Genomic DNA, 16949 nt, shown 5'->3' on the forward strand with positions numbered 1-16949 from the left:
GCTCAGCCTTCTTGTCTGTGCTCCTTTGCAAGCTCCTTTTCCTCCTCTGCTGGGAAGAGCCGGCGGTTGGCACATGACAGAAATCCTAATGAGAGCTGCTCCCCTTCCAGAGCTGCTGGGCTGGCAGAGCCGCAGGGCTCCTGGCCACAGCCACCACCCTTTGCCTTTAACCCCAGCACTGCCTGCAGCAGAGCCCTTGGGCTGCCCCTCTGCTGCCTCACAGCTCAGTGGGGCTCTTGGTGAAGGGCAGAGGTGTCCCTGGGGTATCTCCAGCCCAGGGGGCTGGTGGTGAGTGGAGGGTGAGACCCCCAAACCATCCCCAGCAAGCCAGGAGCTCTGCGGGGGCTGCACGCCTGCCCAAAGCACACAAGGAGCCCCAGCCGCCCCAGCTTTCTCCCCCCGCTAATTCTGTAGGGCTTAATTACAAGTAGCAGGGATTGGAGAGGAAGCGGAGGGGGCGAGCACAGGACAGATTGGAGGGAAGATTGTGCTGGAGGTGGCGGGGCTGTCAAGCCAGAAACACAAGAGCTGATTAGCATTTCTAATTATAACTGCTGCGCTCAGCCCCATCAGGGCCCGTCAGGCAGGCAGAGGCAGCTGACGCGGGGCCAGCTGTGGATGCCACGCAGGAAGCGCGGGCGATCAGCCTCAAATCCTTAAAGGATGCACAGAAAAGAGCATTAGAGCCTGGATCCGTCATCTCCTGGGCTGCGGCAGTGCCGGGGAACGGCGGGTGCCATCACAGCTCCCGGGGCAGGAATCTCTCTGGATCGTGGCCACGGGGCTGATCCTGCCGGTGCTGCTCGGGGAGGGGAGAGCACGGGCAGGGGGCAGCGTGTGCCCCTCTTTGGGTTCTGGGTCCTGCAACCCCCTGCCACGCAGTGGCTCTGGGCACTGTGGGCGATGGCATCGGGCTGTGCTGTCCCCTGTTGTCACCTGCTGCTGACATCCCACCAAGAGGAAGGCGGGTGGCAGGGGGTGCTCTGGAGGGGACGAATGGACGGGAGGGTGGAGGTCCTTGCTCACAAGTCAGGGCTGCACTTTGCTGTTAGCTGGCCAGATAATGTATTCAGTATCAGATAACATTATCATGTAATAAAGTAAATATTACGGGCCAGCGAATGACCCTGACAGGGCTGGGAGTGCCCTGAGAGCCCCCGTGTCCCGAGGGCGCAGCGCTCTTGGGGACGTGCCCGCAGAGCCGTGGCGTGGCTGGGAAGTGATCAGAGGTGAGCGTGCGGTTTTAGCACAGATTAGCAGGGCTTTCGGGGGCTGAGCGAGCCGGGAGAAACTGAAGCGACTTAATCAAGGGAGCAAGTGAATGATTCCCGGGGAGGAGATGAGCATCGACTGCTTTCGGCATCTTCTGGATGCTGACAGCTCTCGGGGGACCACCTTCCCCACCTCCGTGCCACACGGAGCGGCTCTGGATGCCTGCCTGCTGCCGGGAGCCCGGCCTGGTGCTGTCGGGGGGGTTTGGGGAGGGGAGAGACCCCTGCCCAGGGGCAGCCCGGGCTGTGGGAGCGGGGCAGCAATGTGAGCATCTCCGGTGCCAGGTTCTCCACGTGCCTGGGATATAAAGGAGAGACAGGCACCACAGGGAGAGATCCCGCTGCCCTTGTGCATTGAATGTAAGATATAATCACACCTGCAGAATTTTTATTACTCTTTTGATTGGATTAATTAATAATTCAGTGATAACTGCTCATTAGGCATTCCAACGATCAATACTAATCACTTAATTACTTGGTGTATTACAGCTCGGGAAGGTCTGCTCATTGCTAATTAGATTCTCTGGACAATCCACCCTGAAGGTTGCAGAGCCCCGCAGCAGAGAGCCGTGGCATTTCAAGCCTCTCTCAGCTTTGGCCCAGGCGTGGCGTTTCCCGTCTCTGACGAGGGTTTCATTCTGCCTGCGTGCACCGCGCTCGGCCCCCGAAATCAGGGCTCAAGGCGCAGGGAGCTGCGGCTCAACACTTGTGGGCAGCACTTGCGGGATGCTGCTGAGCCCAGGCAGCAGGACTGACATCGTGCCACGGGCACAGAGGGGACTGCACTGCAGGCAGCTGCCCTGGCAGGACAAACACCAAAAGGCATCTCTGTGCTTAATCCTGTTGAGGCTGAGCAGGCAGGAGTCGGGGCGGAGGCGCGGGCCCCGGGGCGGGCAGGGCAGGAAAGCTGCCTGCCACTGTTCAGCCTCCTGAGACGGTACCGAGGGTGGTGAGAGGCAAATCCTGCTGAGGAAGGGTCAGGCGAGCGTGAAAATAACCATCTTCAGGCTGGGAGGGAAGTAAGGAATTTATTGGTGCTGGAGTAGAAGAGCTGTTTCCCTGTAGCTGCGACGGAAAGCAGCGTGTCGCTGCACCGGGACCCTCTTCATCCTCACAGGCTCAGCTACCAGGCACCCAGCAACGCATCTTCCTGTCCCCACTGTTTCCATATTACCAATCCCACCATAAAAAAAAAAAATCACAGAGGCTCTTTCTTTTACTGGGCTAATTAAAACTAAAAATAAGCTGTGTAAGCTCAAGAGACCCATCCTGGCTCCAGCAGGATGTAAAAACCTGGATGAACGAGAGCTTGCGGCAGACGAGGTGACAGGAACCCGGCCCTGTCACCGAAGCAGCGCCGTGGGCAGTGTCACAGCGCTGGCTTGGCACGGCATGAGAGCAGCAGGGATCTCCTCGACGTTAAAAGAAGGCAGCAGGCAAGCTGGAAGATTTGGGGTGGTTTGGTTTGGTTTTGTTGTAATGCTCGTTATTGATCACCGCTGATCAGATCAGGCCAGTGCAGGGTTCTGCCTAGTTATGCCCGAGCACCCGAGGCTTGACACCGAGGAGGAACCACTGGGTACGAAGCCACCAGCTTGTTTTCAAAGGTCATTTTGAGCCAGATTCAAATGGAAGCAATTTGAACCACGAAAAGGGGACAAATGGATAATCTGAGGAGTTACTAAGAGCGAGCAAGGAATTATTTCAACGATGGCCTCGTGACCGACTCTCCCAGACCATTTCCCATCATATTTTTGGGTGTCTCTCCCCCTCGCTCCAGCTTGCCTGGGTGCACCGCAGCCCCCCGCGTTCCCCAGCCTTGGGGTTGAGTTGACCGGAGGTCGGTGCGACCCCCGCGGGGCCGAGCCGAGCTGTGCTGTGCCGAGCCGTGCCGTGCCAAGCCGGGCCGAGCCGTGCCGGGCGGCAGCCCCCCCCCTCCCCGGGCTGCGGCGGAGCTGCGTGCACCGCCCCTCCCCTCCCCGCGCCGAGCCGAGCCGGGCGGAGCCGCGCTGAGCCCCGCCGGGCCGGGCCGGGCCGAGCGTTGCGGCGGTGCAGGCGGGCGGCGCGGCGCGGGACCCCCCAAGCCCGGCCCCCCCCCCCCCCCCGACCCCCGGGGGCCGCGGCCGCCCTGGCCATGCCCCCCGGAGCCTGAGGCCCGCGGCCGCGGGGCGCCCGCAGCATGCGGAGGATCCGGCGGCTGGTGCATCTGGTGCTGTTCTGCCCCCTCTCCAAGGGCCTGCAGGTACCGGGGGGGACGCGCCGGGGCAGGGGGGGGATGCACCGGGCCGAGCGAGGGGGGCTCGGTGATGCCCATCTCCGCATCCCGGCACCGGTCGTGCACAAAGGGACGCTCCGCCGCCGTCCCCGTGCTGCCGGTGCAGAGGGCTGGGGAGCCGGGGACCGGTACCGGCGGGAGCTGGACCGGCACCGGGGGGACCCGGTCCGACCGTGCTGCGCTGCGCCGTGCCAGGGGAGCCGCACCGGGAAGCACCGGGGCAGCGCATCCGTCAGCCCGCGCCGGTGGCTGGAGGCGGCGATGCAGCAGCGCAGGGCAGGGACGGCTCCTTCCTTCTCTTTCTTTCTTTTATTCCCCCCCCCAGCCCTTCCCATCCCTGAGCTGCCGGGGGCGGCCGGGGACCCGGCGGTGGTGGGGCCGGGGATGCTGGCCTGGGTGTTTTCTCTGCAGCCATGCGATGAGAAACCCTGACTCCGGTGAAGGTCCTGGACCGGGGAGGTTATCGCGCTGGAGGGGAGAAGAAGGGATACGGGAGGGGGTATCTGGTGGGCAGAGGAGGTGGATGCAGAGCTGGGGCAAAGCCCCGGGCTCACCGGGTGCAGGAAGGGCTGCACGGCCCAGGGGAGCGTTTAGAGGGGTGGGTCTGTGGGTCCCCAGGACAGCCGAGAGCTGGGTGGGTGCTGTGGCTCGGCTCCCACTGCCGCGGCAGTGGGCAGGGGCTGGGGACTGGGGCTGGCGGGGAGGGGGAAGCTGGGTGCAGAGCGAGGGTGGGTGGGAGCTGGGGGAGCCCTTGCACTGGGATTGCCCGTGGGAAGGGGTGACAGCCACGCCAAGCTGCCCCGGGGACCACGCCAGCCCTGGCACGGTCCCCACTGCCGGAACCCACCGTGAAACAACCCCCCGTGTTCCCAGGGTGCTACAGGGGAACAACTGGAATGGAGCAGGATTTTGTGATGCTGCATTCATCCATTTTGCCTTTGAACAGCTCCGGCCCAAAGTCAATTCCAGGCCCAAAATACCACCAGTGGAACTCTCATTGCAATGCATCCCCCACCTCCACGGTTCTTTCCACTGTTTAGGGGACGATGCAGCCACGTCCCCATGCTGTGCTCGGGTCGCAGTCCCGACCCCCCTTCTGCCCTGGGAGCGTGATGGATTCTAGGTCTGAATAAGCAAAAAGGGTCATTTTGGCCATTCCAGGGCTTTGCTGTCCCAAGACGTGTCTCTAGTGGGCAGACCATGGAAAGGGCCCCTGTGCTGAGGGCAGGTGGCCTGATGGGCCACGTTGCCACGGCTGGGAGGTTTTTGGGGGGCTGCTGCGCTGGGGAGGCTCTCGCTGGCCGCAGCGGTGGGTGTCTGGTGGTCGGGGTCTCTTTAACGGGCGTTACCGAGCGGTGCCGTTGCTCACCAGGCAAACTGGCCATCGCGGCCCGCTCCACACGCTGGCATTTCCAATTACCATGCGAGATGTCACAATCTCGAGGCAGACCTGCCTGCTTTCACCCTCGCCTCCGGTTACTGCCGCGGGGCAGAGCCTCACAGCGCTCGGCAAGGGGCCAGGGAGGAGGTATCTGGGCGGTGGGAGTGGTTTTGGGGTACAAGACCCCAGCGAGGATCCCTGGCAGGCTCTAATGTTGCTGCGTCCGCTCAGATCCAGCCCTGTCCCGGCAGCAGGTCGTGGTCTCACTGGCTGCTGTGGTGCGAGGAGAGAGGAGGGTTTGGAGGTGGCCATTGGCCAGGGGCTATCTTGGCCTGGCGTGATGCAGGAATTACCTATAGGAACCGGAGGGAATGGGGTGTTTGGTGCGAGGATTAATGCCCTGCCCTTGGGAGCCGCTGGGGATCTGCGCTGTGTCATTTGGGTCAGGTAAACAACCTGTCCTGCGGGGAGGCCGGATGGCAGCAGCGCTGCTGGTGCAGGGTCAGAGGGGAAGAAATGAAGCCAGGAAAAGAAAATCACGCTGCGAGCCTCCGAGCCCCTTGCACGGACTATTATCCACGCGCTTCCAGGTTTGTTACTCGCCCGCTCCCACGCGGGAGCTGACAGCAGCGGCCTCCCGTGCCCGTGGGGCTTTGCAAGGGGGGGTCTTCTGCAAATGGTCCCCCCGAGCAGGAGCAGAGCCTCTCGCAGCCCCGACGGTGAGCCCCGGGGTGGCATCGGGCAGCAGGCTCTGCCCTTGGCAGGAGAGCGGGAGTACGCAGCGACAGCTCCCGGCGACGGGGATGCTCGGCAGCCGCCTCCTGGCAGCCCAGCGCTGTAATCTCCCTGCTTTTAGGGAATTTTAAGTGACCTACTTGCAGCAAGAGTTGCATAATAGGCTGGTGAATATATATAAAAAAGGCTGAAGGTTTCACCAACGCTCAGGTTGGTTTGGATAGAAGAAGTCGTCCTTGTCCAGCCACCGCTGACCTGTGCAGAGCCCCGGCCTTCACCAGCATTTTCTTTTCCTTCCAGAGCCGCCTCCCGGGCATCAAGGTGAAATACCTGCTGGTGGTGTGGCTGGGCATCTTCGTGGGCAGCTGGGTGGCATACATGCATTACTCGTCCTACTCCGAGCTCTGCCGCGGCCACGTCTGCCGGATGATAATCGTGAGTGGTGGCCAGCAGCCCCCGTGGCCACGCTGGTCCCGGTTTGGGGCTGAGCGGGGCTGCGGGAGCCCCGTGTCCAGCCCGTGTGCGGTGCTTTGCGGGCAGCGCCGGGGCAGCATCCTGCACAAAGCTGGGCCGAGGAGCCCTGCTGGCAGCTGCTCCCCCAGCACCATCCCCGGCATCACGCGGAGCTCGGAGCGGGAGAGGTGACCTTATCCTGCCAGGGCGACGGGGAAGCAATTTAATGAGATGTCAGAGGGAAGCAGGCCAGGGCAGACACGGGCAGATTAATGTCTGTGGAGATGAAGTTGCAACGTCAGGGCAGCGAGCGGGACCTGCGGGCAGGGAGGGCGTTGTGCCAGCCCCCCCGAGCTCCGCAGAGGCAGGGAAAAAAGGGGGGCAGCGAGTCGGTGGGTACCTCCCTGTAACTACTGGTATGCCCTAGAGAAAGCACCAGCTTGCACAAAGAGCAGATGCCAAGGTCCCACGTTGTTTTGCCCCTGCCTGGGGTTTGCAGGGGGGTACAGCCCGCTCCCCACAGCCTCCCCGGGGCTGGCAGCCAAGCAGGGCCCCCCCAGCGCTGCCGTGTGTGCCCCGTGGCAGGGGGGCAGGTCGCCTGCCCAGCCCGGGCAAGGAGGGGGATGGCAGGCTCTGGCTGCAAACGCCTCGTTCATCAATCCTTCAGCAGAGGAGGAGGCAGGAATTGCCATAACAACAGCGACGATCGTTTAATTTGATTTTCTGCATGGCTCTGACCACGGGGTCTCAGGCGCTAATTCCTGCTCGGAGCTCGGGGTTTAAGATGCCGTGTTCCCTGTGAGCAGGTCTAAGGGTTAATTCCTGTCCACATCGGGGCAAAAAAAAAGAGGGGAAAGCTGTAGTGAAATTCTGCAGCTCCTATTTCCAGCCCTGAGGCTGTTGTGCCCTCGCTGTGAAGCTGCAGAGCTGCTGCCTCTGCTGCCCGGGGATCCCTCCAGCTCCTGTCCCAGCCGCCCTGCTTGGGGATCAGAGCCCCTGTCTGTCCCTGTCCCTGCCACCGCCTGCACCAGGGCCAGCCCTGCTCTGCTGAGCACCCTGAGCCCGGCATCCTCATCCTCGCCCAGCTCCACGCTGCCCTCTCCTCCCACCCGGCTCCAGCCCACCCCTAACCCCCTGGGTTTGCAACAGGAGCACCCAGGGGCAAACCCCCTCGGTCCTTCCAGCAGCACGGGTGGTGGGAGGTGCTCACATGTCCCCAGCTCATGTGCTTGGGGTGCCCCAGATCACAGGCTGTGGGACCGAGCCCGGATCCGTCAGACTTCTTCGGGCAGACGAGGAGCTGCCCCCGCTGAGCTCCTCTCTCTTCCCTCCCCTCCCCAGTGTGACCAGTACAAGAAAGGAATCATTTCTGGCTCCACGTGCAAAGACCTGTGTGAGGAGCGCAGCCTCCTCTTCCAGCGCTGCCTCTCCTCCTCTCCCACCCAGCAGGTAGGTCTCTGCCCTCCGGGGAAACCACCACACCACAAGCATCACCCTTGGGAAATGTCCTCCTCACCCCATCCCTGGTACCCGTCCTGAACCGAACAAGAAACCAGTTCTCTGCACTTGCTGGTGTTTTCCTCCTGTCTCCGCTGTCTCCCCTCTCCTTTGCTGTAGGTTTACAGTGGGCTCTGGAGGGAGACGGAGGTGATCATCAAATGCGGCATCGAAGAAGCCTTGAAGGCAGACAGCCACCCAGATTCTGTGCCCAGGAGGGACGTGGTCCTCTTTGACAAACCAACACGAGGGACATCAATGGATGAGTTCAAAGAAATGCTCCTGAACTTCCTAAAGGTCAGTGCAGAGGGTCACTCTGAGCTTGGGCTCAGCTGGGTCTAGAGCAGCCCTGAGGCTGGTAAAATTCTGCTGGAGCTGAATCCATCCAACCGTACGCTCTGGCATGGCACCGAATTTGCTTGAGGAGGCTGTTTGCTCCTCCCCCAAGCTCAGTTCTTTGCTTCCCCAGTTCAGTTTTGTGACATGAAGCCTGAACACAGAGACCCGCAAGGGTCTGATGCCACTTCTTGTTCTGTTCGCAGTCCAACCTGGGAGATCAGCCTTCTCTCGCAGCCTTGGTGAGCCGGATCATCACCATGGCAGATGTGAACCGGGATGGGAAAGTGTCTTTAGCAGAGGCCAAATCCATCTGGGCACTACTCCAGCTCAACGAGTTTCTGCTCATGCTCTCCTTGCATGAGAAAGAGCACACTTCCAAACTGCTGGGGTACTGCGGGGACCTCTACGTCACTGAGAAGATCCCCCACACCTCCCTCTACGGAGTGGATGTCCCCCCCTTCCTCCAGTCGCTGCTGCCTTCAGTTGTCCACCAAATCATCCACCAGTGGTTCGCACCAGCGTGGCCCCGGCGGGCAAAGATCGCCATCGGCCTTCTGGAGTTCGTGGAGGAGATATTCCACGGGACCTACGGGAACTTCTACATCTGCGAGACCAGCTTTAAGAACGTGGGCTACAACGACAAATACGACTTCAAAATGGTCAACCTGAGGAAGGTGGCAACGGAGATGACAATCAGAGGTTTCCTCAAGGGACGTCACTGTGAGCAGAACGTGGACTGCACCTACGGGAAGGACTGTATGGCGACGTGCGACAAACTCATGAAGCAGTGCAAAAGCGACGTGGTGCAGCCCAACCTGGCGAAGGTCTGCGGGTTGCTGCAGGACTACCTGCTGTACGGAGCACCGCTGGAGCTGAAAGAAGAGCTGCAGAAGCAGCTCCGAACTTGCATGACCCTCAGTGGCCTGGCCAGCCAGATGGAAGTGCACCACTCCCTCGTGCTGAACAACCTCAAGACCTTGCTCTGGAAGAAGATTTCAAACACCAAATATTCCTAAAGGGGGAAGCACAGAATAGCTGCAATCTTGGAGTGAAGTCCAGGCAAGGGCTGAAGGCCTGTTTCTCCATCGTCTCCCCCACAGGAAAAATACACCCTACACAGGGAGTTCAGCATAGCTGCAGCCCCTTCTCCTTCATGGAAAACCAACATCGTGACTTCCACCGCCCAGCAGGATCATCGACATGGTCGGCAAGAGCGTGCTGCGGAGACGGGACACCAGGAGCCGGGCTGAGCAGGCTGGGGTGGGGAAGAAGATGACACGGAAAGGGGTAGGGAAGTGGAGCCCAGCTGGGCACATCTAACTGCTCCTTGATTAACAGGAAAGCAGCGCCGCGAGATGAGAATGAATCATTCATGCTGTACTTGTCACACCTTTTGATGAACGTCTCTGATGTAAATAAATAGCTTTTACGTGAATCACACCCGTACATCAATAGCGGAACAGCAGCCTTTTAAGCACCAGCTTTCTTGTGAGCTAAAAAGGAGGAAAAAGGTAGATTTTCCTATTCAAAAGTCTCTCCGTAAGTGTCTGAGTCACCCGCCACCAGATCCAGCTGTATGGGAGGAAGCAGATAAGCTGTCTTTTCCACAGCGGAGAACCCTGGCAATTCTTTCATTCCTTTTTTAAAGTGCCTGACCCCAGACAGTGAAGCAACGGCTTGTGTGAGGCTCCTGCCCACAGTCGAAATGGGCAGCACAGGCCCTTCCCTCGCACGTGTTGGCTTTGGAAGCATCTAAGGCTGAGATTAGCGTAAAGGAGAAGGGCTAAACATGAACAATCCTGACCGGTTACCCTATGTGCTCCACGGGTTAACTTCCCACAACACTCAGTGCAGGGGTAAGCCAACCTCTTGGTTTAATTCCCCTAGAACTAAGCTGGGCTTGCACTGCAGAGGTTAAAGATTAATACCAGAATAATCCAGTGCTTCTGCCGTCATTAAAATGAATTTCCAGGCAAGCTTTCAGCAGGGTTCAAGACGTTTGTTTGGCTCTGTAAATACTACCAGGTCTCTAACTACAATGTTTCCTTTAAATGCTCAGTTATAGCAACCTTTTAAGCTGATGGGTAGAGGGGAAGAGTTTATGTTATCTACCCCGAGCACGCTCTGCTCCCAGTTCAATCGTATTCCCGCTGACGGACCGTATGCCAGCGCTCTTGCCAACGATTGCTTAGTGAAGTGGAGCGTATATCTGAAGCACAATCACCGAGAAAAAATACATCTGACAGTATATATAGCCTGTGAAAGGAATCAGTAGTGTCATGGCTGCAAATTTATGAGCCCTTTGGAGGAGAGATACCAGTATTTCCTTCTATTAGTTCTATAGGATCATCATTACCTCTCACTATTATTTATGGAGTTAATGTTTCAGTGTCAACAGTGCTCTAAATCAAGCAGGGAGCCGGCGTAGCTTGCTTCCCCGCAGAGGAGTTGGCTTCCCAGCATAATTCATCCGTGGTAAGGTTGAGCATTTGTAAGGTTTCTGTGTTTGAAGGGTGGGAAGTTCCTCAGCGCCTTGGAGTCAACCCTGAATTCAGTACAAATACTGCAAAGCTGGTCGAGGTCCCACCTCCAGGCACAGCCCTGGGGTGTGCAGGTGCAGGTTCACCCACATGGTGGAGGGCGAAGGCGAGGACTGGAATCGGGTAACGAGGCTCTGTGCAGCCACCCCAGCTCCTCGCCTATTGTCCTGCATCCCCATGACAACCAGCTCCACTCACAAATTAATTTTCTTCTGCTATTGGAAAAAGGAACTTAACAACAACTGTGCCGAATCCTCTCCTCAGATTTGCAGGAAGGTCATTTTTCACCCTCCTCTCTGTGGTTGAAACCTACTAGTAAATCATCTCCAGAAAGTGGCATTCCCGCTACACTGAATCCCCACTGCTCCCTGCTCCAAAAGCAGTATTAGATAATAAATTAAACTAGATTACCATGTTACTGACCTGCACACCCAGCAGCAGTGGATGCTCCCAGGAATCACTTGACTCACACACCCCAAAAGCAGAGTTTTGTTCATCACTAATAAAAAGCACACGTGTTTTCACACACGTGCTTCTGGTTTACGAGCTACGCTGCAATATGGGAGAAAAATGACTAAAGGCAAAGCTATTTCACACTCCTGCCTTCTCCAGATTTCACACATTAGCTGGAAAAAAGAGGAAGAGCCAGAACACTTAAGGCTGACAATCTGATCTCACCAGATGCTGGTGCTTTAGCAGCATTAGATTTGTGCTACAAGGGAGGGGAGGTAAGCAGCAAGGCTTCTACCTTTCATTGTTTCAAGTAAAAAACCATCCCAGTTCTCATATCCACAAATAAAAGTCTTAAATCCTAGAATGGTTAAAAATTAATACTACTTGGGGTGCTACAAATACACAAGCACAATCACTTCAGACTCATTGTAGGTGGCATCTTTATTTAGGTTTGGTTTTTTTTTTTTTAAGTCCTTCTTAACCACGTAGAGAAAACACAGATTGAAACAACAGTGCTTTAGAATACGGCTGTGAAAACAGCGTATGAGCTGAGAGTGGGAGAAGGGCAGGATTACAGCTCTTAAGGCTATTCAACGGGAGAACAGCAAAACCAGAAAAGACACTGGGAGCAGAACAACTATAATTTTTTTTAAATTGCCATTTGAGTACATGGGTTGCAGCAAATGTTCAGAACCCCAAGCAGCAGCGCATGCACCTTCACTGGCTGCATGTGCCCGAAGCCTTGTATGAGACATGAATTTTTAGGAATCTTCAAACGCAGACACTGCTCACCATTTCCTTTGCTGGAGCCAGGTTTGCCAGAAATTCTGAAACTCGAGGCATGAGCTGCAAATAAAAAAAGGCCCAGGATGTCAGACAGCTTCAAGTACAGTCAGCAGTAAGTGTCAGCACTAAGCAGCTAATCAATTCACACCATCCAGGCTCCTCTGTTCACTATGGCACAGCACCCGAGCTAAGGCACTGCAGCTGGTCAGGACAGGGGATTGCTTTTCATATCTGAGGCAACATTTTCAGCTAATTGATGAATTACACCAGGTTTGTCTTGGGACTGTCCAAAAGATTTTTTCATATGCCAGAGGAAATAAAAAAGCTTCATAAAATGAAACCAATTTTTAGGGGAGTTATTAGCTGGACTCAGGTATCAGGATTCACAGGGCAGCTTCAGAAAGCAATTTACTTCAGTCCAGAACCACAGGAACTCCTTAACTCGCACTGGCTGCACTCACGGCAGTCAGTGGAAGCCGAGTGCCTGCAGACTTGTGTGGATCAGGACCTAAAACAGTGACAGAAGGCAAATGGCACTAATAAATTAGACTAATTTAGGAGAGGTTCTTTGCCACTAGATCAGAAAGGTTTTGAAAAAAAAAAAACCCAACCTGGCCAGGCACAGTGCACTCTGGCAAGTCTGGGAAAGGATAATTTAACAGCACAATAGCTGGAGCCTGCTCTTGGTTAGTCTTTCACTCTTGGGCTCCCTAAAAATCAAAGGTGAGTTTGCCAACCTCAATGCAGAGGCAAGCTATTAATAGTGCAAAGAAAGAAAAGCTGGGCTTATTCCAGCGCTCAAAGCCATCACATAAACCAGTTCTAAATGGTGAAGGGCTAAGTTTAATGTGCAGAAAGAATTTTTATTTCTCTCAGAACCAGTTTAATACAAAATATTCAGCTTTTCCACAGCTGAAAGCCAGACAATTCTTTCAGTAAAGCAGTAGTCATAGCTTGGGATTGCTGCTCAGTCTTGGGAAGACAGTTAGCAGCAAATGCTATCAGGAAAATTTTAATAACTATCCTATGCCTCACACAGTCAAGTTCTAAAGAGAGACTCGTTAGGCACTCACTACCCCTCCAGGACCCTTGACATGAGTAAAGTCTGATGAAAAAACTCAAATATGTACTTCAGGGTTAAAAGAAGTCAGGAAATTTAAATAGAGTCACACATTAAGGCATGCCTCTCTGCATAACCATATCCCCAACAACCTTATTAGCATTCTTTTCCAAAGCCACTGCTGATAGGCAACGACTTTTCCCAATTAAATGGCTCATTCTGCAGCCAGCAGCTACCCGCTTGGCTAACAGCACCTTTGGCCCTCATAATGCCCATTTAATGAGGACATTTTCCACCATTTAGCACTGCCAGGTTTTGTCAAGCTATTAGTCACTGCAAAGCCTCTCAAGAGTTTCACAATACTACCTACATGTAGTAACCTTCTCAGTAACACTGGCACAGCAGAGGCTCATGTGCACCACACCACACAGAGCTACCAGGACATATGGATACCTGCACTCCCCTAGCAGCCTTGGAGGTCAAGTTCCTTTGCCATCCTTTTGATAATCTCAGGCACTCCAATACAGGTAGAAGTGTAAGCGCTCAATAAAAGTGTCTTGTGCTTTGGGAGCTGAGAAAGGCAGTTTGAGGATGTAAAATAAAAAAGTTAATCAGCAGATTGTTTAAGATGGCTCACAAAAATTACTGCGCTAGCAGAACAGAGGAACCTGAAAGTGCTCCACCTGAAGTAGAGGTCTGTCAGCAAAAAAGATGAAAAAATACTGAATTTTAAGTTTTGCAAGTATGCAGTAGTAGCATTTTTTTTGTGTGCATCCCACAACAAGTCAGAAGGACAAGATGTAGCAGCCCAAGGACCTCTACCCAGACACTGACTGTTCAAATAACACATTGAGGTTTAATATGTTTCCAAGAAACGACAGTAATACCTACCTTCAACATCTGAAGCAAGTTCCAGAACTCAGTCCTGTTCTCAAAAGTAGCTGGAAGAACGAAAAAGATCTTCAGTTTGAGTTTTTTGGGGGAAGGAGTATTGGGTTGGGTTTTTTTTGTTTTGTCCCCCCCTCCCAAAAGCAAGTACGATTATAAAGCTGTATTTCAGAAGATTGCTGATTGCACCTTCTGGCCAAACTTACTCAGCACCCTTAGAAGTCAAGATGTTGTTGGCCGAGTGTTTAATTAACGCTGGGAACAGGGTGCAATTTTCTCCATATGCTAAATCCACACCCAACTGTTTCTAGATCATGCCAGTACTTTGGAAACAACAAACTTCAGTGCCTATTTCCCCCTCCTCCTCCTCCACTCCCCAGTGTGATTCCTGATATCTACACAATGCTAAACCCTGCAAAGCTCAAGAACAGGCAGCAAGCAAGGATGTCTTGCAGGCCAGAAAGGATTGCTGAAGGCAAAAATAGAATTCAAGGATAGAGCTGTCACTTCTATTTGTCCTTGCAAAAAAAAAAAAAAAAGGACCTTCCTCTGATGCAGTTAAAATTGGCATCATTTTAACTGCTTTTCAAAGGAATTTTGCTCCATCTTCCCCTGATTCTCTAGACAAAAAGGTACACATGGAAACAATGTCAAGCTACTGATCTCTGAGCAGTTACAAGTTTCAGGCACAGGAAGACCCTTAATCTCTGACCCCTAATGATATTAACATGTCAGGAGAACAAATCTCCAAGGACTTGGGACTATTAGAATAAAAAATACTGGAGTTTGTGCCATTCCTCCAGAACAATACAAGATGTGATATGCAAGAAACCGGAATTAGCTTTTAACATAGTTAGCAAGTTAGTAAAACACAGAAGTTTCACTTCTAAAACATAGACCATGACAGCAGAAAAATCAGCCCCATCTCGTATCTGTCACATAAACAAGGTATTCATTATGAGAATGACTGTCTGCCACACTGAAGGACAAGGCTAGCTTCTGTACCCTGCCCATCCATCACCATTTAAGATTAACATTAAAAAAAAAACAAACAAAACAAAACAGAAAAAGCAAGAAATAATTGTCAGGTTGGTCATCATCCCTGAGCTCATGGGTTCAGAGCACTAGAGAAGACACAGCCTCTTCCTCTCTGCCACCTAATGACACAAACATGGCACTACAGCCACATCTGCAACACGAGCTGGGGCATGGAGCTACTCAAGAGGGGAACTTGCATCCACTGCTGCCCACCTCAGGTCTTTGAGAAGACCTCCTGGGTCTGCCAGGTCACACGGCGCTCTCTGAAAAAGAAGCAGAAAATATATACAGCATTTATTTCATATATTTAAACACGCTTCAAAGCCTTGTTCTATGGTTATGGTTTCACTGATGAAAGAAATTTGGAAGGCCCAATAAGAGAGGGAAGCTAAAGAAATAAACACATAGTGCAGGCGTATTTTTACTTTCAGACAGGAAAAGGGTCGGGGCTGCCAGCATGAGCTCCCAGTCATCTCACCAACTTGCCATGTGGCTTTAGCCAGATCACTTCAACTCCTTCGTCTGTAGTACGAGTCTATGCACCAACAGGATCCTACCGTTTTCAAGGCTAAATAATCAGCAGCCACGCACAGCCTTTCTGCTGCGCATCCACTACAGAGCACCTTTCTATTCTACTCACATTTAAGACAATTAAAAAACAAATAGGAAAGGCTTAGTTTCTCAAGAGGCTCCTATTAACCAGCATATTTATAAATAATGTCAGGCTATCAATCACTCTGAGTGCTCACGGGTTTCAGAACAAACGAGCGTAGAACATAGCCTGTCTCTCTCTGCCACCTAATGACACAAAGGTGCCACAGCAGCCACCTTTGCAACGCCTGTGGCAGGTTGGAAAAAAAAACCACACAACCACAAAGACTGAAAAAGGTGATATTTACAGGTACTTATAAGAACAAGATTATATCACCTACTCAGAAAGTAGCATTACAAAGGTATCTGGTGCACATGTAGATCCTAAACGTAACACACCACTTAGTTAACAAGACGGCTGAAGCTCACCTTCAAGATTTTTCAAGATGCAAAATCTTTTTCACTTCACACTTTGTCTTCTGCCAGGCTGAGGAAAGACAAATAAAAAGAAAGGAAGAAGAATGCAGTTAATAACAAGCAAGTATTTAGCTGACCACATAACAACCTCGTGAACTGCACCACGTAACAGAAAACTAGATTAAAACATAAAAATGTTGAATAGATTCGCTTCAGTTACTCAAATCTTTAAAACCACGTCCCTGAAAACCTGAAAAGGCGGCAGCCTTCCATTTTCTCCCCTCCTTCACTAGAAGCACATCCCTTTGCCTTATTTACCTTAATCCTAGTACATTCCTATACATTAGATTATAATATACCTGACCTACACTAAACCGATCTTCTACCCGATCCACTGCGGTTGGACTCGATGATCTTAAAGTCTTTTCCAACCTAAACGATTGCCTGGAGCAACCAGAGCACCGGTCTGGACCCAGGGGACCTGCAGGTTTCCTCCGGGCTGTGTCTGGCCACGTGGCTGACACGTTTCGTCCCGTCTGAGGCCCAAAAACCTGCGGAGGGGGAGCAGGCAAGGCTGGGGACTACAGCCCGGGTTTCCTGGGGGTCACCCAGAGCAGCACCTCACAGCACGGAGCCCACCTGGCCGGACACAGCAGCCGCCCGTGCCTCCACTCCACCTTCCTCCGCCTCCCCCTGCACAGGGGCTCTGCCGCTCCGCTGCCATGTCCTCACGCCGCAGCCCGACCTCGTTCAGCGCCGGGGGAACAGAGCAGACGCCGGAGCCGCCGCCGCCGCCCAACAGCCGCCGTCAGGGCCCGCCCTGAAGATGCTTCGCTGCGACATGTCGCGGAAGGGGCGCCTGGGGAGAGCAGCGGGCGGTCAGGGCGGCACGGGGCCGCACAGGAGGGCCCTCCTCGGCCGGCACCGGCTTCCCGCGGCCGAGGGGAGCAGAGACCCTCCCTTCACCCCGTCGGTAGGGAGCGGGACCGGGGGAGAGGCCAGCCCTGCTCCCGCAGACGGACGCGGCCGCCACCTCCGCTCACCCCGCCGAAAGGGCAGCCGCGCTCCCGCCTTCCGCTTATATGGGGCGGGCGGCCGGAAGCGGCGCGGGGACAATCCGCGCAGCGCGTTCGCTCCCGCGAGCTCCCCCTGCCGGGCGGGAGGACGCCGAGCAGGGACCGGCCAGGACCGGGGACACGGGCCCAGGACACGGGACAGTGACGGG

The 16949-nt window shown here is 54.5% G+C and overlaps 1 protein-coding gene, 1 long non-coding RNA gene and 2 other non-coding genes across 5 annotated transcripts; 1 reads left to right on the forward strand and 3 right to left on the reverse strand.

Moving 5' to 3' along the window:
• Positions 1-3441: 3441 nt before the first annotated feature.
• Positions 3442-9386, forward strand: DIPK1B (divergent protein kinase domain 1B). Its single transcript, XM_068413971.1, has 5 exons — positions 3442-3513; positions 5963-6097; positions 7457-7564; positions 7733-7909; positions 8155-9386. The coding sequence occupies exons 1-5, from the start codon at positions 3451-3453 to the stop codon at positions 8965-8967; spliced, it is 1296 nt and encodes a 431-aa protein (XP_068270072.1). The 5' UTR covers positions 3442-3450; the 3' UTR covers positions 8968-9386.
• Positions 9387-11360: 1974 nt separating this feature from the next.
• Positions 11361-16766, reverse strand: LOC137670939 (uncharacterized). Of its 2 annotated transcripts, XR_011049371.1 has the most exons (6): positions 16364-16766; positions 15737-15794; positions 14930-14979; positions 13682-13731; positions 13244-13361; positions 11361-11790 (listed from the first exon to the last, which is right to left on the reverse strand). It is a non-coding gene; the product is annotated as an uncharacterized lncRNA (long non-coding RNA). The 2 variants fall into 2 exon arrangements; XR_011049372.1 differs by lacking the exon at positions 13244-13361.
• Positions 14759-14889, reverse strand: LOC137671034 (small nucleolar RNA SNORA17). Its single transcript, XR_011049385.1, has one exon. It is a non-coding gene; the product is annotated as a small nucleolar RNA SNORA17 (small nucleolar RNA).
• LOC137671033 (small nucleolar RNA SNORA17) lies at positions 15433-15565 on the reverse strand. Its single transcript, XR_011049384.1, has one exon. It is a non-coding gene; the product is annotated as a small nucleolar RNA SNORA17 (small nucleolar RNA).
• Positions 16767-16949: the final 183 nt, after the last annotated feature.

Source organism: Nyctibius grandis, chromosome 16 (assembly GCF_013368605.1).
Source record: "Nyctibius grandis isolate bNycGra1 chromosome 16, bNycGra1.pri, whole genome shotgun sequence".
NCBI classification, from domain to species: domain Eukaryota; kingdom Metazoa; phylum Chordata; class Aves; order Nyctibiiformes; family Nyctibiidae; genus Nyctibius; species Nyctibius grandis.